This window comes from Carettochelys insculpta, chromosome 4 (assembly GCF_033958435.1).
Source record: "Carettochelys insculpta isolate YL-2023 chromosome 4, ASM3395843v1, whole genome shotgun sequence".
NCBI lineage: Eukaryota > Metazoa > Chordata > Testudines > Carettochelyidae > Carettochelys > Carettochelys insculpta.
Genome location: NC_134140.1, coordinates 109,765,640 through 109,788,159, shown reverse-complemented (window position 1 = coordinate 109,788,159; position 22,520 = coordinate 109,765,640). Strand labels below are relative to the sequence as shown.

Genomic DNA, 22,520 nt, shown 5'->3' with positions numbered 1-22,520 from the left:
ATGCTGCTCCTTTCTTTTTATGCTGATATTTCTATACATAACAGAGTGCTGCTTCTGCATTTTGTATACATTTAAAAAAGGGCTCTGTCATTCTTGGTGATGTGATTGGGAATATGTACACCTTTTTGGAGCTGAACATGTGTGGGGGTTTTCTAACCAACAAGGGGAATAAAAGAGGATTGTAGCAATAAAGTTCTGTTTTTGGATACCTTTTATCTATAAATGATTGGGAGAGACTGTGTAATTCTGTGGATCATGGGAATTGGTACCCTAGGTTCTAATTATGGCTATGCTCTTGAGCTGCTTTATCACCTTGAGTAAGTTTACCTGTCTGTGTGGAATTTTCAAAGTGCTCACCTTTTGGTCTAATTCTGTTCCAAATGAATTTTCAAAAGCAATGTGCCTTTTATTCCCATTTTCAGTATCTTAATAGTTCTTTCCTTTTTTGGAAGCTCAGAAGGTGCTAATGAGGTCCTGACATGAATATGTAGCACCTCATTAGCTGAATGGCAACCACACGCAATTCGAAAGCGCTGCTTTTGTAAGTCAGGCCACCTGTGGGGGGGGGAGCATTTCAAAAGGACCTCCCCCAGACTTTGAAAGCCCGTTCTTCCTATGTGGTTGAAAATGGGGTATTTTGTAATAAGTGGTGCCTGGCAGAGAGTGTGTGTGTGTGTGTGTGTGTGTGTGTGTGGTGGGGGGGGGGCGGGTTTGAGCCCTTAATTGGCTTTTTAAAAACCCTGTCCTTGTATAGACATAACTTCAGGATTACACTGCACTGACAGTTTTTAGCGAAGTACAGATATCTTTTAAAGAAAAAGTAAAAGGCAACTTCAAGTATTTAGGAGTTAACTCCTTTCTTTCCAGTTTCAAAAGGAAGCAATGGTAAAAATGAGAAATCCTTTGGTTCCATGATATTTTACAATTGATTAAATCCTAATTGCATTAGACATGTTTACTTGTGGTGATTTTTCTGCTGTGATTTGTATACAATATTACATTTATACTTTTTCTGGTACCAGTCATTGCTACCCACACACTTTGAATGTGTACATGAAGAGGTAGGTAGCTTAAAATTGAGTTTTGGGTAGCTCTGAACACACTTTTTCCGAGGAAGAGCATGTATTAAAACAGATGAGTTTTTTGCTTTATTTTAAGAAATTCAGCTGTGTAAATTATTTCATTTATATGCGTACATATTATGTAAATATGATGGTGAAGTAGGAATACACTTTTATCCTGTTTCATTTTTTCTCCAGTATGTTGAGTTCAGGAGGTTATGTTCTTTCAGCTGTGCAGGAACTAGAGGCAGTCTGAATCTTCTTGCTAAGTATGTCAGTTTGCAGAAGGTGATCTGTGAGATACATAGTAAATATAAGGTTTAAATTATTGGAAACAGAAAAATGAAAGGTTTAATTTTATGAATGTTGCATTAGTATAATCCATTAAAATAATTTGGAGTTGCTCTTAAAGTCTGGTGACAAAACTGTAGCCAGATAGTTATACTTAGATGTGGGGAAGGTTTTTTGGTTTGGGTGGGTGGGTTGGTTGGCTTGTTTTACTGTTACTATTGTAATTTTGGATTTTAAAAGTGGCTTTTGAATATTTATTAAAGGTTGAATCTCTCTCTTGTCCGGCACCCTGGGGACTGGACTGGTGCCCAGATGAGAGAATTCGCCAGACCACACAAGGTCAATATTGTCTAGCACATTACCAACGTGCACTGCTTAGTGGGCTCAGAAGAAATTTAGAGGTAAATTAGAGCTAAATAACAGCACAGAACACTGAGAGCCAGGAGTGGTGGCTGTAAACAAACTTTATGGTACCCTGGGAAACTTGGGCAGACCCATGATGTGTGGTCATCCAGCTAACTAAAATAATGCCGGATTACAGATGATGTGGACAAGAGAGTGCCAGACCTAGAGGTTCACCTGCACTTTAGAAAACTAAAACTAAATTGAGATCATGAACAATTACTCTCCCCATCCTCCACCTCCAAGAAGAAAATCATGGCTATTCTTTAGCTAAGCATAGAAATGCCCAGTGAAAGTGGCAAATTCAGCCCATTGTAGTCAAGGATTTGACTGTGGGGGAATTAGCACAATTCAGTGGAATTTTGCTTTCTTATGATTTAGAAATTTAGCCTGTAGGGTTTATTTTAAAGGTACAACAAAATTATGTGTGTTGTACTGAACCCTGTAGTTGTAATCTATGCACATACAGGAACACCATTCAACAGGGTATTGCATACTGTGCTCCTTCACTGTGCTTACATAAAAATATACTAACTGCAAGTTCTGGGATGTCTGCTTTAAAGCAGTGTTTCAACAGCATAGATATAGGGGTGGAGTTAATTTACTCTGTTATGTAATACTTCTACAATCCATAGGCAGCTCAGTTTGCCATGCAAAAGGGAAAGTATCCTTGATCTACGTCAGCGTTTCCTGATGACGGGAGCATATCCTGTATGGCATCTCTGGTATGTTTACAGTTCCACTTGCTGACCAAAGAAATGAAAGCTAACACAAGCCAGAACAAATGTATTTAGTGATTTAGAACATACAGTGAGTATCAGAGTTGGAGTCATAATTGTGCATATCTTTCACTGTGTGAAACCAGCACATAATTCTGATCCGTCTACTTTGAGGCATAATGGTAACCTTCTTTCTCATGTTGCTATGAATTTTTTTTCTTAACCCAGATGTCATGTATATGAACCTAGGATTAGGACGATTCAGAAGCTTGATGATGATTGTGGAAAACCTTTACTCCCTAAGTTACTGGTTTGATAACATCTCAGGTCAAACTTGTCTTCAACTCCCATTGGCCTCAGCCATTCATCTCTTTAATCTAATTGTCATTGGAAAAGTATCCATATCATTATGATTGCTGTGTAGTGACGTCCTATAAGGAAAAGGACAGTGTAGTGATTAGAGTGCTCATCCCTGACTCTTATTCAGGTTTAAAGCTGCCTTCCTTCAGAAGTGGCATGCTAATACACGGAGCAAAAGATGCTAAAGAGGCGCAGATGCAAATTCCCTGCGCTTCATTAGCATAACATCACGTGATTTGGAGTCTGGAAGACCGTTCTTCCAGATTCCAAAACGCCATGTAGAAGCGCAGCCCCTGGTGGGGCTTCCAGAAGGAAGTCGTCCTTCCGGAGGCCCCTTCTTCCCAAAAAATTGTGGGAAGTGGCCTGTGTAGAAATGGCCTGCGTGAGCTTGTACAGATCAGAGTTTGTACTTCCATTCCCTATCTATGGAATGGGAATAATAGCACTTCCCTTCCTCACAGGACTATTAACAGGATGAACACGTTAAAGATTATGAGATGCTCAGAGACAGCCGCAGTGGGTGTGGGCATATAAATAGCTAGAATAAAAGTATATCAAAACCAGTTAGCTTCAGTAGAGAAGCAAAAGTCTTGAATGGTTTCTGCAGAGCACAAATGAGTTAGTGGGACACAGGATGACCAGATATCCTGATTTGTACACATGGGCTGAATTTTTTTTTCTTGGGGTGGTGGGTGGAGGATAGAGGCATATAGCTGCATATTTAAGACAAAGCCCCGAATTTTGGGATATTTGATCACCCTAGTGGGACAACAAGGAGGAAGCTTACCTTCCTGCTCTTTGTTCACCATCTGTTCTGTAAATAAGCACCTTTCCCAACACCCAGTTAACTCTATTCTACTTTTGAGGATTGGAATGTGGAGAAATACTTAATTTTTATAGTTTTATAGGTTCACAGATCTATAAATGTATTAGGTAGAGCCAGATAGGAAATGCTTTTCCCAGTCCATGAAATGTTTCAAGATTTGAAAATTTTCATATTCTGCACTGGGATGAACCTGAGCCCTTTTGACACTTTTTTAGGCAGCCCCCTTCCCCCCCCCCCCACAAAAAAAAAAAAAAAAAGAGAATAGCCAATAAATCAGGGATTAGGGTACTAAATTGGGATGTGGGGTCTGAGGTTCTAGTCCCCATTCTGTCTGATTCAGACACAGATCTGCATCTCCCACATCCCAGGTAAAACTTGATCACTGCTGGAGTGGGTCTTTGTTCTGCAGCCATGACCAGAAATTCCTTCATGGACATGATAAAAGTTTGTTTGACAAATTCTAATTTTTTTTTTTTTTTTAAGAGGGAGCACCATTTCACTGAAATTCTTAACCAGCTCTATGTAACAGTTGTCCTCCCAGCAGACCTCGTGGCTAGAGGTCATGTTGCAGTCCTTGCCATAGTTTCTCCTCTTGGCTGTGCAGTAACTCCACACCACCACCAAAAAGTTATTAAAGCTTTTCCCTTCTGCAGTCCAATGTGGTTAGTCTTCACTCCTATTGCCTGTCAAGGCCCTACTCCCAATTCAGCGTCTCTCTCTCTTTCTCATTGGTAGGGAGTCCCCAATGTTTCCTCTAATCTTTTCCATCCATTTTTATGTGCACTGAGGTTTGTGTGAATGTGCAGCTCTAGTAGAAGCAAAACACCTAGATGCAGGTGCTCTACTAATTAATTGGGCAGCATTTGAATCTCTGAGTGGCTGCACAAGCACATAGCTTTACAGGGAACACTGGCCCCAGCCTTCCTTCCTGGAGCAGGGTCTTGGGTCACCAGCTTTTAGTTCTACTCTTCAGCCTTTAAGCTCTGACTTCCAAATTCTCCCATTTTGGCTTAGGTTATTCAGTTCTCCTAGATAGGACAATTTCCCTGGTCTCAAGGCCTTCTCTGTAGGAGCATTTCACATTCTCTGTGCAGTCTCTGCCACATCAGTAATGTGAATTGGTTAACTCCAGACTCTTCAATCATTGAACAGCAAGACAGGCTTCTACAGACCATCTAACACATTTTCCTGTTAGTATAGTATTGTGTCCTATCAACAGTTCAACCATACCGTTTTTAGGTACGGCCTAATAGTAAGGGATTCATCCCTTAGGGCTTGTCTACTACTCTAGACCTTAGTTGATTTCAGGTTGGCAATTGCATAGCTAGAAATAACAAATCTGCACTCAACTGTAAGGTTTGTCCTCACTGAAGGAAGTTGACAAGAGTGTTTCTGAATGGATCAGCTCCCATTAAGTGTAGACATACTCTTAGCTCCTTTAATACATGGTAGGAGAGCACCTGTTGCTGTAATGTTTGGAATGCATTACATTCCTACCTACAATGCCTCCACACGGTTCTTGCTCTGCAGGCTCATTTAGGTGCTTGAGGGGGATGGAGGAGGGCACTGTATCTGCTTTTGTAGGGACCGCTGTGTACCACTGGATAGTACGTAAGCTGCTACTTCCCTGAGTTGCCTGGCTCTTGCAGAGATCCCATTGAGGGGCGATAATGCTATGAGTGTAGCACTCACGCTCTAACATACACTTCGTAATTTGTCTGCTTTATGTAAGAACTTGGAGAAATGTCAGGGCTATATTCTCCAGTACCCTATCCCTTTTTAAGATTAGAAGCTTTACTAAAGAGGTTCAAGGAAGAAAGGTCTGGGGAGCAAGTTGGTCAAAAGAAATGTGTGCTCCTGGAACAATACCACTTACATCGATGGTGTGTCTGGATTCTCAGTTTTTAACTAAATGCATAATTTTTAAAATACAGTAACACTCTGGTGTAAGAATTGCATATTGCTCTCCTCCTTGCATCTGGATAGGGAATAGAGAGAGAGGTATAACCTGGCCTGTAGTTTTTAACTTCAACCCATCCCGGACAATGATCCTTCACTCTCACAGACCTTGGGAGGCAAGCCAGTCCTCGCCTACAGACTGTCACCAGCAACTATAGTCCACACCAGAGTAACTCTAAACCTGGAATCAATCCCCACAACAAACCTCGGTGCCAACTCTGCTCACGTATCTACACTAGTGGTATCATTGCAGGACCTAACCACACTATCGGGGCACTTTCACCTGCATATCTACTAATATAACATGCCATCGTGTGTCAGCAATGCCCCCCTGCAATTTACATTAGCCAAACTAGGCAGTTTTTTTCCCCCCCGATGTCTTTCTATGTTAACGTAAAAAAACCTGTAGGAGATCACTTATATCTCTCTGGACACTCAGTAACAGCTTTAAAGTAGCAGTCTTACAACAAAAAAACTTAAACTCCAAAGAAACTGCAGAGCTGCAATACATTTGCAAATTTGGCACCAACCAAGGACTAAACAGAGACTGGGAGTAGTTGACCAATTACGAAAGCAGCTTCTCTGTGCTTGATGTTCACACCTCCACATTAGCTACTGATAATGGGCCCCATCCTCCGTGACTGAACAGACCTTGTCAACTCTGCCCCTCCCACTTGACTGAGACTCCCTCTTTAAACCCTCCTTTAAACACATTGATTGCAAAGTCAAACATTCAGAAACTAGAAACATCAAGAATTAAGGTTGCCTGTGCAGTGTTAATTTAGCTCCCTTGTGTTTATGCATTGTGGTACAGTCCTTAAAGTCATGATCAGAAATCAGTCCTCCCCCCGCCACCCGCCTTCAGATTGCTTGAATGCACAGAAGAGATGTTGCTCACTTATGGACTTTTTTTCTTTTCTCCTGGGTTGTTCAATGTGCTACTCCAGGCCTTCTTTACTACTTCCTCCCCTACCTCCTATTTTCCTCACTGACTTTGTTTCACCAATCTCCCCTCCTCACCAACTCCCAGTCTCTCAATTTCCTCACTGGAAATCTAGCATTTATCTCCTCTGTATTCAAATCAGATGTCTGCTGCTTCTTCATCCATGTGGGCTGGGTGCCAGCAGGAGAGTCATAAAAGAGACTGGCTTCCTGTTCTCAGTTCCAGAGTCAGACCCAGAGCAGCTGAAAGCTGTAATTACAAGAAATGTCTCAGTTTTTCCCCCCCCCCAATGCATGATTTGGTCACATGTAGAAGTTGTGAGAGGCTGGAGTATGCTGCTTGAGGAGCAATTTATCTGGAGATTTCAGTTGTTAACATTTAAAAGGTCTCTCTACTGTACATGTTAGACTTTTAAAACATTATTGCTTGGTCATTCGTGGTCCACCTCCTTCCAAACTTAAAGTCCCTCCTTGAAAGCATATGGGAGTTAAAGTATGTCAAAGACAAAGTTTCACAGATTTTTTAACATGGAAAATGGATTTTGGCCCTTGACACCTTCTGGGAAATGGCTTAACTTGTTTTGGTGGAAAATTCCTCTTCTCCTGACCCCACAAAAATGAACACAAACAACAAAAATTAAAAAAAACAGCATGGGAGGGTGGGGAACAGAACCGCTTGAGGCAGGTGCTGAGCAATTTTTGCCCAAATAATTAGTTTTGCAAAGTTAAAAGCAACCTAATAGAGAGTCTGATCATGGAAGGTGTAGGGAAACTTCATTGCCAGCCTACCAATATTGCTACAATTAAGTTAAATTTATGCAAAAGTAAGCAGCCTTCAAACCTACTAGGAGAATAATCTAATAATACAGATTGTAATTTTGTTCCCTTTCTGATTAAACCTCACCTACTAATTATACTGACATAATTTTAGATCTTGCTCCATTTTTCTTAATCTTTTTATTTTAATGTGAATTAAATTAGAAGCATTGTATTGTTCATTCATTTGCCTTCTAACTTTAAGACGATAGATTTGCCTTTGTTATTATGAAACAAAGAGGGGCAGAATAGTCCAACTCCCACAGAGAAGGACTTGGGGTGAGAGGTGGAATGTTCTTATAATGCTGCTGTATAGCTCATCCTCTCCTGTTTGTAGCTGTTATGCAGATGCATTCTTGTCTGCTGTAGGAGGCATAGCTGAGAGAAGTCAGATGAGCTGCTCCTCTGAGAGGCATGCCCTCCTCTTGGGGCAACAGAACTTAAAATTCAAAATAAAGCCTCAGAAATTACTGTTGTCCTCATTAAATTCTTCTCTGTGGCTTTCAGATCCTGCCAGGGGAATGTTGGGGGGGGAAAAGCCAGCCAATGGCAGCATTCCAAGCTTACTAGATTTTTCTGCAGTTAGTGTGAGAGGCCTAGATGGGAGCATAAAGTACAGTGAATTTTTGTGATGTATACTGCATTTATTTCCGTGGAACTCAGTCTGCTGTGTGTTTTGGAGCCCATGCCCACTTCAGTCCCAGAAAAGGATGGGTGGGTGATGGGATTGCTGTGTTAGATGGCAGGCTGCCATGTATCCAGTTTTCAATCAGAATACCTTATCAAAAGCGGGGGACCCTGACGGATCTGGTCAGCACTGCTGACCAAGCTTTAAAAAGTCCAGTTGGTGGCACAGCAGGACTAAGGCAGGCACCCTATCTGCCTTGCTTCTATGTGGCTCCCAGAAGCAGTAGCTCCTATGCATTTCATTGTCTCACCCCAACTACCAGTGCTTGCATCTCCCATTTTCTGGGAGCAGCAGGGCTGAGGGGGTACTGCCTGCCGATTTGTGGCAGCACAGCCATGGCTCCATGCAGGAGGTAGAAGTAGGGATGTGCCGCTTGAGATAAGTGCCACCCAGCACCTATATCCCTGAACTGAACCCCTAATGCCCACCCCCTGCTTCAGCCCTGATCCCCCTCCTGTCCACCAAGCCTTTGGCCTTAGCCCAGAACATCCTCCAACATAGCAGCCTCTCATCCCCAGGCGCGCCCTATCCAAACATGGCTCCACTCTGGAACCCACAACTCATCCCAGAGCCTGTATCCTCTCCCACTTTCCTGCCTCAGCCCTGAGCCTTCACCCCCTTCTGCACCCCAGATCTCTGAGCCAGCCCAGTGACACTGAGTGAATGAGGGTGGGAAGGGCAAGTGACAGAAGGGAGGGGAAGGAGTGAGTAGGAGCAAGGCAAGACTATTCGGTTTTGTGCAAGTAGAAAGTTGAGAACAACCCTAGTTAGATATTCCCCGTGAGCCTATTTTCAGAAGGAAAGGCGGACTCATATTTTAAAAAAATGATTTCTTGTTCTCAGAATTGGCTATATTCATAACATTCAGAGTGGAGATTCACAATATTTTTAACCACCATTCTGTCAATGAGGCAGGAAGAAAATAGAAGTTGTGTTGGCATAGCAGGTAAAGCACAGTTTTATTTTGCTAACCTACAAACACTAGTCCTCATACTGTATAAAGCACCTGTCCCAGGTTTTAGGTTTGTAATGAAAGGGTGCAAAATCATGTTGGGTGGTACCACAAATACTGCCAGATTGTATCATGAAAGTTATCAAGGACACAATCCCAAGTGTCAGTAAGGATGCTCAATATCCCTGAGGAAACACTTATTTAACTCAGAGATAAGGCCCAAGGCTAAGGAATGAAAATTCCCAGTTTTTTGTCCATTCAATCAGCAGCTTAAAAGTTCACTGATTAATCACTGAGAACTAGAAAATTTTGGATTAGGTGGTCTTTTCTTAGGAAGGGAGAATGAACCGCTAGAGGGAGCGCTACTTTTCAGAGGAAACAAAAAGGAGCAGAAAACCTAACCAGATGGAAACCCTTCTGCAGAGGTGACCAGTGCAGGGATTTGAAGGGGGCACTGGTCATGTGCCCCTGTCCCAACCCTTGCTTCACCTACTTGCTGCCTTCCCCTGCACCACCCCCACCCCCATCCACGGCTTCCGGTGGGTTCAGGGCATTCCCCTCAATCCCGCTCCCCTAGAACAGCCTAGATGTAGCAAGCTCTTCCTGCTCTCAGGCTGAGCCACTCTGGTGGAGACCCCCATTCTCACTGGAAGCAGCATGACTCTGGTGGTGAGTGCAGGCACAATGCTGGGCATCCTACGCACCCCCTCATGTGTTGCCTATGCCCTTCTGTTCATACACAAGGGCAACATGGGCAGTAATTACAGGGGAGCTCTGTAAAGTAGTGGAAACTAGCATCTGTTGTTTTGACATGGGACATTATTTATTCATTCAATTGGGGTAGCAATGGTGGCCAGAATTAATTTGGTTAAATAGATTTATTGGAGGGAAAGAGTCTGACAGAGTGGGTTTTTGGTGGGGAGCAAAGATGTGACAATGTAATTAAATGGTTGTGAGTTTGGCGAGAGGATAGCCAAAGTGGCAGGTTTCTCACAGGCTGAGGCTTTAATGCTGATTGAGGTATTGGAAACTTTTCAGTCCTTGAATGCGGTGGTGTTTTGAAAATTCTTTAGTCCTATTTCCAAAGCTCAATAATGACACTGAAGTTATTTTTAAGTATCTTTTTCTTTAAATCAAATGCTGACATATTGCTCTGACATGTGATCTACTGAGGTAAAGTGCTATAAAAGAACTAGGTGGTATGTGATAGTACTACAACTGCGGAAAAGAAAAGACTAGCTTCCATATGGCAACATAACAAAAGTATGCTACGTATCCAGCTGTGGCTAGTATCTCAGTACAAAGGAACATGAGGTGAGGACAGTATTGTGCTTCTGGCCATAAAGGGAGAACATCATTATTATGTTAATTGAAAGGTGAACATTTTTGGACAAGTGAGCTATTTGTCTGAACTAATACATGCAAATTTGTGTACCATTGCTATGAAATCAGATTACAACATCACAGGATTTATAAATCAGTCAAATGAAATCAAGTCATTGTTTAAAATGCTACAGTCTTGGAAGTAGACTACCACTTCTGTTCTGTAGATGTGAGTTGCATTCCTTTATCTTTTGCATGCAAGTTCTTCGAAAAAAGCATGTGTAATGAAAATATAAAAGGTAAGAGTTTTTTACTGAAGTCTTTGTTCACAGAAATGTAGCCTGAAACAACATAACAATAGTACCAAAATGCTTCATTTGCCTAGGTTACAATCATCCTATCAAAAAGCTTGCATAAATCTAAGAGTAAATATTGACTTTAATTTGTATTTCCTCCATACACTCCCTGCCACCTCCTAATCTGCTGAGAAATTCTCAATGTGTCCATAGCAGATTTACTGCTGAAAAGTTGGTGTGACTACACTATATTGTTTCATATAGGAAAACACAGGTTGAATTCCCATTTTAAGTTTTGGGCGTATTTGGAGGAGGTAGGTGGGGCATAGACCCCAGAACTGAAAACCGTGAACAGGCATGGAATATACCTCCCCTCCTTCTCCCACACGGTCCAGGTTGCCTCAATGGAGCTGCTCCCCAATTATGCAACTCAAACTAGACATATGTTTTTAAATGTCAAATAGAACTGTAAATGAGACTGCTCCATGCTTGGCTTTGTTTTGCTGCATGCTCAGTACCTTGCAGAATCGAGCCCAAATAGTGCATGTTTTGTTCTCAGTTTCTGGCCCATCCTCCAGGTCAATTTTGTGGACATAATGGACTAATTCCCAGTGCATGCTCCAGTTGTGTTTTGAATTCAGTAGGGTTGCTGTGGGATGTAAGCCAGCATGAAATTCAGTTCAGAGTGTTTATATGATGGATGTGTGGGAAATCTTGACTCGTAATTCTGCTGTTGACCACCCAAAACAAAATTGTTTGGACAAAATTGATACCACCCACTAAATTAATTGTAATGAGTCGAGATCAAAAATGGATTCAACTTTAATTTAAAAGTTAACACCTATCTGTGTGGTTTAAACTAGGGAGCATTATTAATACCATCTAATATTTTGTTTGCTTTGTTCCCCCAACTTCCATGTGATGCAAATGATGTTGATATTTAAAATGCAGATTTCCTGCTGCTGTTGTGGTATTTCATTAGTGCATTGTCTTGTTGCCAACTGTATGGATTCTCAATATAATTTTGTTTTATATGGTAACAGTTTTTGAGGAAAAACTGAGACTTGTTGCTGAACAACAGAAGATAAAAAGCAGAATGGACAACTTCTGAAGATTTTTATTTGAGAACAAAAATCAACAGGTGGACTTAGAGGAGTAAGGAATCTTAAAAAGGATACAGAAACTGGTAATTTCTTCATTTGGCTCAAAGTCGTGGAGCAATGGATACCATTGAGACTGCAAAGCTTGAAGAACACATGGAAGGTCAAAACAATGGCACTTCAAATGGTTATGTTCGACCTACCTTATCTGTCAGCGAAGAGAGCAAAAATGGTAATAGCAAACCAAAGGTTTTACCTAATGGCTTGCGAAAAGGCCCAAAGAAATACCCGGACTATATTCAGATTTCTATGCCTGTTGAATCTAGGAACAAATTTCCTTTGGAATGGTGGAAAACAGGCATTGCCTTTGTGTATGCTCTCTTTAATTTAATTCTAACGACTGTCATGATCACAGTGGTTCATGAGAGAGTACCTCCCAAGGAGCTCAGTCCTCCATTGCCAGATAAGTTTTTTGATTATATTGATCGTGTGAAATGGGCTTTTTCTGTATCAGAAATAAATGGAATGATACTAGTTGGATTATGGATAATCCAGTGGCTATTTCTCAGATACAAGTAAGTAGTTATATTTATCTCTGTTTCTACTTAGTAACCAAACTTGCTTCTCTCACCCTTATTTATGTTGAGTAGCACTTTTCTCCATGGGTAGTTACAGTGATTTCCCAAAATGAGTACAGGTAAAAGAACGTTTAAACAGACTGTTGAAGGAATCTTGCAGCTAGACTTTACGTCCATGAGTCTGAGCAGAGTTGGTTTGAAAACATAGTTATGTTTCATCAAATATGTTTCAGTTTCTAAATTTTTTCTTCATTCTGATGCACAATAAAAAATAAGACCTTTTTCAGAGAAGGGACCTGAACCTTGGTGTCTCAAATTCCCACAGAGCAATTTAACTACCAAATGATTGGCTATTCTGAGGTATTCTGTGTCTCTGAAATGCACAATGGAATTTCTAGCCATTACAGATTAAATTTTTCATTAAAGTGATGATGCCATTCCAAAAAAAATTTCAGTTTTGACTAAATTGTACTCTTTCACAGAATTAGTGACATTAGTATCTCTGAAGTAAAGCTGATTTAAACTTTTTTGTTTTAATTTCTGACACAGCACTAGACAGGTCACTAGCCTTAGTCTGGATGTTTGAGTTATTCACATCTCTGAGAACAGCAGGCCAGATGTTTTCCTAAAGAAACAATCTCTACAGAAGTTTTAAAGGAAAGCAAAGTTTATATTTGTGGGATTGAAAATGAAAAGGAATTACAAAATAATTACTGAGCAAAATAAAAACACCTATCAGAACCCTTGTTCTATTACATGAGCCTAAATTTATTTACTCGCTAGTAGTTAAACTTGTACAAAAAGCAATTTTTTAATAAACTAGAGTGCACTCATGTCTGTCTTTTTGAACCTTTCCTTGCTAAGTTTATGTGGCATAACCCAGCAAGATGTGCATACATCAAACATTGTATGTCTCTGAAATCTCCCATGGTGGTACTATTGAAAGTCTTTCATATTGGCTAGATCGAATTTAAAAACCCCAATAACTTTAAATTTGGGATCTTAGCCATTTAATGAGGCTACAGCTATGCTAGACCTACTGTGCCCTCATCCCACCTTCTTGAGACCAGTAAATATATCCTATTTTGGAGTTTATTCTTACTAAGCCTTTCTTCAGTCTCCCTCTGTCTTTGTCTTTGTTTTCAGGTCAATAGTGGGACGCAGGTTCTTTTTTATAATGGGAACTTTGTACCTGTACCGCTGTATTACCATGTATGTTACCACCCTACCAGTCCCTGGAATGCATTTTCAGTGTGCTCCAAAGGTAAGAAGTCCTTGGTGTTGACCAAAGAGTGTCTGAAGATATGTGGAGATACTGATTCATTTGTAAAAGTTACTATGTTTCTATGTTTTGTGACACTCTTCAGAGAGAAGTCTGGCTCCTGGCAGCTCTCCTCATATTTTGATGATTGCCAGTTTTTTTCATTCTATTTTAGTATATTGCTGTCAGTAAGGCAGGGCGTTGTGAGCAGTGAGGATCTTTTAGGAAAGCAGAGTCCCTGGGACTAGTCCTGCAGCAAAATTGATTGTTTGCACATTTTATTCTTGGTTTTATGTACATATATATAGATCCGGTTTATTCCTGGTTAGACTTTTTGTTTTCACAAAAGTTAGTCATCTAGATTCACACCTTCAGAGAGAACTTCTTTCATCCGAGACCTACACAGTAAATATACCAGACTGTAGTTTGTCAGGTGATAAGCAAACTAGCTGCTTACAGGACGAGCCAGTGATTCCCATTGAAAAGCCCACAACAAGTTAATTTTTGTAAAAACTGACATGAAACTGAGAGTTTGCACAGTATCTGTAAGAAACTATAAATCAGCCGAACTGCATTTGAAAAGTCTGCAAACATGTTAACAATAATAGTCAAGTCAACCTACGTAAGTTCCAAATAAGGCAGATCTCATGTACTGTGAAGTCTTGATTTGTGAACGTTTTGCTTGTGTCTGGACAAAGAGAATGACTTGCACGTAACACCTTACACAGTGATTTATCTCGGTTCTATTAGATCGGGGTGGGCAATAAGTAGCCCACAGACTAGACATAGTTTGCCAGGGTTAGCCCCTCTCAGGCCATCTGCTATTTTATTTAGTTGAGCATCCACAGGTATGGTGGGTCATGGCTCACAGCTTCCATTGGCTGCAGTTTGCCATTCCTATCCAATGGGAAAGTGGCATAGGCTGGGCTCATGTCCCACAGCTTCTGTTTGCCAGGAACAGTGAACCATGGTGAAGGGGAACTGTAAGTGGCTGTACCTGTAGACACTCAGGAAAATAAAGCATCAGGTAAGGTGCCTGGTGGCCCACCAGAGACTAATCCTGGCAAACTGCCTGGCGTATGGGCTACCTATTTCCCACCTCGGGGTTAGACCCATTTCTCACAGTTCAGAGCAACTCTACCCATAGTGGTCTGCCCTTAGTGGTCCAGACAGGTCAGCCACTTTCAGGCTTGCAAGCTCACCTAGACACTTGTGTGGGTCTCCCACCTGACAAGGGCATTTGCAGACTGCTCAGTGAAATCACCAAAGTGTGATATCTAGCATGAGACAGGAAGTATAAGCAGGCTTCCCCTGCTTTCTCTGCAGAGACTACCACAGGATGAATTTCTGTAATCCAAACTTTCTTAGTGCAGCAACAACCCTAGCCCAGAATCCACAGTGACCCTGTGGGAGCACTCATGGGGACAAACCAGTGGGCTGGGGCTGGGAGTGTCACTAGATTAGGAGATGGGAGTAAGGGGAGAGGGAGAGAGCAGAGCCCCTTAGCCACCAGAGAAGGAGGACAGAGAGTAGAGAGAGAACATTAACCTACCCTGGGCCAGCAAATTTCCTGACTCAGGTCTTGCACGTCAGATCAGGAAGGCTCAACCTGTAACAGAGTAAATGTCACCAGTAGTAAATTACCACATGGCACTTCCTACGAAAGCATATTTATTATTCTTATAAAATCACTAAAGCAAAAACATTTTCAAATAATAAAAACCTACCCATATTATAATAAACTTACCAGAGATCACGCCACCTGGAGGGCCAGACTGCCATGTCACACCCCTAGCTGTCCCTAAGCGGCTGGGGAGTGTTTAGTTGTTTTGCAGATTTTTTTGTCTAGTAAGCATGCTACTATCTTTGAGAGAGACATACAAAATAGACAAAGAAGATTTGGATGCCTAGTACAGGGTGAACCTCTGAAATCTGGGACTCCCTGGTCTGGCAAAATCTATGGTCTAGCAGGACCACGAATGCTGTGTGACTAGAAGGCCCTGGTGGCTGGGAGGTGGGACAAGCTGTCCACAGCAGCCAGGAGGCCTGGCCAGAGCAGCCACACCTGGGCCAGTGGCAGGATGGCTGGCAGCAGGTGGAGAGCTGTGGCCCAGATCAGCGACTGGGTCAGGAAGGTGGCAGCCCACACCTGGGGAACTTTCGTTGAGGCCAGGGTGTGGAGTGGGCAACTGGGGCTGGGGCCAAGAAGCTGATGGGCCAGGGCCACAGCTGTGATGAAGAAACTGTGGTAACAAGGGGTTGGAAAGCGGTAGGCAGCAACCAGGAGGGGAGCTCAGGAGCACAGTCAGGAAGCCAGCCAGGAGAGAGCTTTGACCTCCTCTGGTTCAGAACCACTCTGGTCCTGAGGGTGCTGGACCAGGGAGGTCAAACCTGTGTGTGTGTGTGTGTGTGTGTGTGTATGTATGTGTATATATATATATATATATATATATATATATATATATATATATATATATATATATATATATATATATAATATTTTCATTGTTTTGCTTTTTAAGCACCAGTTGACTTGACATAAACTTCTTGTCTAAACAAATATATATTCTTCATCTCGAATTTTAATTCTTTTCCAGTTGAATGGAGATTCTCAGGCTAAGGTGCAGAGGATCCTACGATTGATTTCTGGTGGTGGTCTGTCCATAACCGGATCACACATCCTGTGTGGAGACTTCCTTTTTAGCGGTCACACAGTTGTCCTAACACTCACGTACCTGTTTATCAAGGAATGTAAGTTATATTACTTAAAAGCAATTGTGTTGCTGATGCCTGTGTTACAAGAAGAGCACTTAAGCTAAAACCACTTTTGTCGCATTCATACGTGTCTTTTTACAACATAAAATAAATGGCAAAACTGCATTACACAGTTTGACAAAGTGCACTTTCCCCTCCCAGTGCATGGGTTCTTTAGTGAGTTTGCCATGGTTGTACAATAATATCCTAGCATATGGCATGGAGCATCAGTGTTTGTTTTTAGCAGACATCTCTGTGTTTTGGAAGACTGAGGTGGAAGGTGGATGCTGAAGGTAAGGTTAAGACAGGCTAAATTAGCTAGGTGCACAAATGGATTATCTTAAAATCCTAGATTACTAGAACTGGAAAGAACCTTGAGGTTGTCCAGTCCCCTGTACTACTGGAAGGACCAAGAATCATCTAGACCAGTATTTCTTAAACTATGTTCTGTGGAACATTTGCTGTTTGGTGAACAACTTGCAGGTGTGCCACAAGCATCTGATACTCTCTTGATATTGTACACTGGTGGTATATATTTGCTGTTACTAAAACCCAATACAATGTTACTACTTTGCTATGATACCTGATTAAATTACTTTGTTTTGGTTTTGCTTTATGTGTTGCTGTTGTGTGGGTGTTTTTATGTTGTTGTTATAATGTTGTTTGGTGTTCTGTGGTTTCAAAAAGTTTAAGAAACACTGATCTAGACCATCCCTGACAGATGTTTGTCTGTCTCTCAAAAATCTCCAAAGACAGAGATTCTGCAACTTCCCTATGCAATTTAGTCCAGTGCTTACCCGCCATGATTGGAAGTTTTTTTTCCTAATGTCCAGCTTAAACCTTCTTGCTGCAGTTTAAGCCCATTCCTCCTTGTCCTGGCCTCAGATGGTAAAGAGAATTTTTTTTTTTTTTATTTCCTCCTTGTAACCACCTTTTAAGCTTTTCTCAAATTGTAACAACCTGACATATATTTCCCTTCGGGGTTTATGTAACCTTTAGGCTCTGATCACTTCTGTTTCCGGTAATCAGCAAATTAATGTGCTAGTTTAATGATCAAAACAAAAAGCAGTCAAGTAGCACCTTGCCAAACTAGGAAAATGGTTTATTAGGTGAGCTTTTGTGGGACAGACCCACTTCTTCAGACCACAGCCAGACCAGAACAGACTCAATATTTAAGGCACAGAGAACCAAAAACAGTAAACAAGGAGGACAAATCAGAAAAAGATAATCAAGGTGAGCAAATCGGAGAGTGGAGGGGTGGGGGGGAAGGTCAAGAATTAGATTGAGCCAAGTATGCAGACAAGCCCCTATAGTGACTCAGAAGGTTCCCATCACGATTTAAACCATGTGTTAATGTGCCAAATTTGAATATAAAAGCCAGCTCGGCTGTTTCTCTTTCCAAAACAGTGCGATAATCCTTTTCAGTAACACACATACCTTTAGAACAAAAAGCAGTCAAGTAGCACCTTGCCAAACTAGCAAAATGGTTTATTAGGTGAGCTTTCATGGGACAGACCCACTTCTTCAGACCATAGCCAGACCAGAGTCTGTTCTGGTCTGGCTATGGTCTGAAGAAGTGGGTCTGTCCCACGAAAGCTCACCTAATAAACCATTTTGCTAGTCTTTAAAGTGCTACTTGACTGCGTTTTGTTTCGATAGTGTATAGACTAGCATGGCTTCCTCTTTGTTACTAGTTGATGTGAGAGGGGAAAAAAAAAATGGCTCCCCTTTCTTCAACAGGGAGAAATGCATCAGCTGGACCTCAAAAATTTGGCTACTTGTTCAGCCACATGCCAGTGTAGTAGCATTTTCATTTAAATTAATGGCATAACACATGCTTAACACTATGGTATGTCTACACTGCATAGCTTTTAGGGACAGGGTTGTGTTGACACAGTCCTGTCCCTAAAAGTCCACGCATGTGAGCTTTGCATAGTGGAACTTTTGCTAATGAAATGCTTTCACCCCGACTATTGGTTTTGCTTTGTCTGCTGGAAAGAAGCATTCACACGTGCACTTGCAGCAGCAAAATTTTGTTGTTCACGGTGTGGGGAGAATTTGTTTTTTAAGCATCTGTGAATGACAAACCTTTTGTGAAGCAATTTCAAGTGTAGACACCACCTTAGATCTGTCCTTGTTTCATTGCTGATTTCCTGAGCACTTTGACTGAGGTTTTAGATAAATAATTCAGTGAAGTCAGACTTCAGAGTACAGGATAAAAAAAAAAAAAAAATTAAAACTTTTGTTGGGGTGGCAGGGGAAAAAGCATCACATCACTTTGATGATGAAGCAAGCCATGTTACTTGGTAATGTAAAGAAAGAACTCTTGCAACAGAAACTTCCATGTGGACATAAGGCTTCTTTATTTCTTTAAACAACAAAGGAGTTTAACATGGTGACTGCTAAGGCTTTAGCCACACCAGCTGTAGGCAAGATATCATGCCACCCTGTGATGGGGTTCATAGGTCCCCAAGCTCTGCACCCCGTCTGGAGGCAGGAGTGACTCTCATTCAGCAGGAGAACAGCGGGTTTATTAGTTGACTGTACGCAGCATCTTACAGAAGAGTCAGTATAGCAGGCAGAGACAGCCAGCCCAATCCATGTTGGGGAGAGGAGGCCCTGAGGGAGCCCCCGGAACCAGGGTCTTGCCCCTCTCCCGCCAGCCCCAACTAATTGCTTTCCAACGCCCAGTTCCAATTCAAACTCCTCAGGCTCCACCTCCTCCTCCTTTGTCTGCAGTACAAAGGTGTCCCATGGTCGCCTAGGTTACCTTCAGCAGGAGCCCCACACCTTTGTGAGGCACTCAAGTACACACATCTATCCCCCACTACATCACCCCCCCCCCCCGCCCCCAAGCTTCTTAATCTTGCCCACAGCCCACCCCTCTGGTATGGAGCAGTGCTACTCTAAGTGGCTTGCTGCTCCCTATGGATCTTTGCGCTAAGGGGGCAGGGAGAGGAGAGCTTAATGTGCTGCCCCCACCCCCAGCAAAATCTCTTGGTTCCTGTTGTCTCTGCTCCCATTGACCAGTATCTGGCCATTATTTTTTCTGGACTGAGGGGTCAGACAGCACAATTTCTCAGCTCCCATTGGCTGGTGGCTTCCAGCCAGAATGAGCAGAGCAGTTTTGCTGAAAGTGGGGAGCAGTGTGCTGCAGCTCCTCCGGCAGTGCAGAAAGCCTTGTGGAACAGCCAGCTGCTTTTGAGAGGTCTGGGGCTGTTGGCAGGCAGGGTAGCCTGCGGGAGAGTGCTGCTGGCCAGGAGCTGCTTAATCAGGAAGTGCCTCCTGATTAGAACCTGACTCTGGCACCCACACCTTCCTGCACCCCCACTTCGTAACTCTGGTCCCTGAGCTCCCTTGTGCACCCACCTCCATCCCAGACCCTGCACTCCCTTTATAGCAAAGCGTGGGCCCTTGACCACTCTCCAAATCTTGGAGTGCCCCTGCTCCAGTAAAAACTATTGGCCACCCCAGTCTGTACTGACAATTGAGTAACAAAACTTTTGTTCACAGTGCTTCAGCAGCTCCCTATCCTCTTCCCTCCCTTCCTCCCCCTCCTGCACCAAAAGACAAAAGATTTGCCAGGCAAGTGGCAGTGTAAGCAGTACCTTGTCAGCTGAGTGCTCTCCTGTTGTCAACAAAAACCTTGCTAATAGCAGTTGGATGCTGACAAACACTGTTTACACTGCCTGAGTTATAGTAGCGTGGCCATGTTGCTAAAAGCTGTGTAGTATAGACACAGCTTTTGTCTGTTTTCTTGAACCAGGAAATTTTCTGGCATCTTATTGTGTGTAATTAATCAAAACTGCGAAAAGAACAGATGGCACTTACCCTAATGCTCTGAGTAGGTAGCAACAGGACTTCCTGCTTTGTTGTTAATTTTTGTATGGGTGTGTTTATCACAGCTTAGCAGTGGTCATTCAAATCTTATCCTCTATTATATGCCATAGGCAAAATATATTTAATTCCTTTTAAAAAAAATTTGATACAGTAGCATAATTTAGATATCTGTAAATAGCAGGGTCAGGGTGGGGTAGAATAATAACAACCAGACTGTACCCACAATAAGCTCTGTAAGTGCTACCTAGGAGCTGGCCATGTATCCTATCTGACCTCTCCTGCTTTGTAATCAGAGTGCTCTGTACAACAGAAGTGCATAATTTACCCATTTTTTGTTTCCTGTGTAATTAAGAAAATGTTTTTTCAGCAAGAGCATAAGTTATATTGCTTTCAGTTCAAGGTTTCTTACAATATGCTCTGCTGGTCTCTTTGATCAGGCGTGTTTCTTGTATGAGACACATTGTGTATTTGTAGGTGTAATTGCTCCCTCCCCTCTCATCTTTTTGCTGGAAGGGTCATGGGAGCTTTTCTCCTGACCTCAGGCTTCTTCCTCTCCAGAAGAGTGTAAGAGGCCCTAGTATGGGGCATCAGTTCTATTTAGAGTCTGCTTCTGCAACTAAATGACAGGATGTGACTTCAAATCCTGGTCCCCAAATTGGTGGGGGTGGGACTCAGCCTTAGCATTTTGGGGGGAGACTTTATGTAGTTTTTCAGTACCCTCTTCTTCCCAAATAAAACCTGAGTCTGTTCTAGGTAATGGTATGCACAGCATCCATCGTCTTCGGGCAAGACCACTGATAAAGTATTTAGTGGGCTTCTAGCCTATTGGTCATTTTATTTAACAGTGAAGTGGGAATCTTGTGGAGGGGGCACCACTAGCTTCCCAGTGCAGCGGAACTAGAGCCCAGGTGCCTGTCATGATGTCCATAGTTGCCAACATCAGAAACCTCCCCCTCCCCCCACACCCAAAGAAAAATTCCAACTAACCTGCGAGCTGCCTGGAGGGGGGTGGGCATTCTGTGCTGCATGATGCAGATTAGAATCTAATCTTCAGCTATGTTATCTTGAAACTCATACTTTGAGACTCGAGAAGCCATTCAAGCCTACTTTAGCACTTGCCTACTCCTTCACAAACATTAATAAATTAATAATCACAGTGCACTTGCCAACGTGGCATACAAGGACCATTTCTGAGGCCAGACAGAAAAGTCATCACACATGATTAACGCCACAGATAGTGTAAGAGCTGGAATTAGATGCGAGGAGTTTCTTGCTCTCAATTCCTTGAGTCCCTTAGAAAAGATTTCTTACTCTTCTTGTGACCAGAAGCAATTTTGGATGTTAAGCAGAAAAGCAATCGCAGTTGATGGTAGCTGGACTTGGGAGGCATCTTGCAGTTAACATCCTCAGTAAGAACTTAGACACTTCCATCCACCTATAACTAGGAGCTTGTTTTGCCTTCTCTTTCCACAACATTGTAGAAGAACTGATTTAGACCATTGAGGGGAAAAATCATACTGACAAACTGAGTCCTGCTGGTCAGCTTTTGTCCTCTTTGATAATATGAATGAAAAGCTATTTTAAAAATGAAAACTTAGATTAGATTAAATTTAAATTCACCTTCCTAGGTCCGCTAACTGATGGTCTGGGACCCCCAATGGAAGATATCGCTGCATCACTACACCTCTTTAAGCTTTTTAAAGGGCACTTTTACTGAAGCAATGATTTTTCTCTCTCTCTCTCTCCATTAATATGTATAATTTTTCCACATACACATCGTGTAGGTTCAAATTAAACTGCTAACGTTGATCTTTGGTATTTGTAGAAATGTATTATTCTGTCTTTTTCATAGATTCGCCTCGCCATTTCTGGTGGTATCATTTGATCTGCTGGTTGATGAGTGCCACTGGTATAATTTGCATTCTTGTTGCCCATGAACACTACACTGTAGATGTTATCGTTGCTTATTATATCACCACAAGACTTTTCTGGTGGTACCACTCAATGGCTAACGAAAAGGTGAGTGCACATGTTGTAGGCGGGTGGCAAGGGGAACCACGAGAAACCTAATCATGCCCTCTAGTTGTAAACACCACAAAAAAGGTCCCAGTGGCCTTTTAAAATTAGTAAATTAGATCTGGGGCAATAATAGAATTTTTCTACAAAAATGGAAGCATGGGTTTAAAGCTAAGCACATCCTTCTGTGTTTTCCTGAATTGAGGACCACATTAAGAAAGAATCTGTCATTTCTAGTATGCATTTTACATTTTTATATATATATATATATATATATATATAGTGTGTGTGTGTGTGTGAGAGAGAGAGAGATGTATGTATATTTATAACATTTTT

General features: G+C 42.0%; 1 protein-coding gene and 1 long non-coding RNA gene across 2 annotated transcripts in view; one reads left to right on the top strand and one right to left on the bottom strand.

Annotated features, from left to right (window-relative positions):
- The window catches only part of SGMS2 (sphingomyelin synthase 2), a 58,360-nt gene that overhangs the window by 32,927 nt on the left and 2,913 nt on the right, over positions 1–22,520 (top strand). The window contains exons 3-6 of the mRNA XM_074993467.1: positions 11,679–12,310; positions 13,460–13,577; positions 16,172–16,325; positions 22,021–22,187. Of these exons, the coding sequence (XP_074849568.1) occupies positions 11,856–12,310; positions 13,460–13,577; positions 16,172–16,325; positions 22,021–22,187 (894 nt within the window). The 5' untranslated portion in view covers positions 11,679–11,855. The remainder of the gene's footprint in view (positions 1–11,678; positions 12,311–13,459; positions 13,578–16,171; positions 16,326–22,020; positions 22,188–22,520) is intronic.
- The window catches only part of LOC142012735 (uncharacterized), a 43,596-nt gene continuing 22,383 nt past the window's right edge, over positions 1,308–22,520 (bottom strand). The window contains exons 2-3 of the long non-coding RNA XR_012645450.1: positions 15,127–15,183; positions 1,308–1,354 (exon numbers count right to left, since the gene is read on the bottom strand). This is a non-coding gene — a long non-coding RNA (uncharacterized LOC142012735). The remainder of the gene's footprint in view (positions 1,355–15,126; positions 15,184–22,520) is intronic.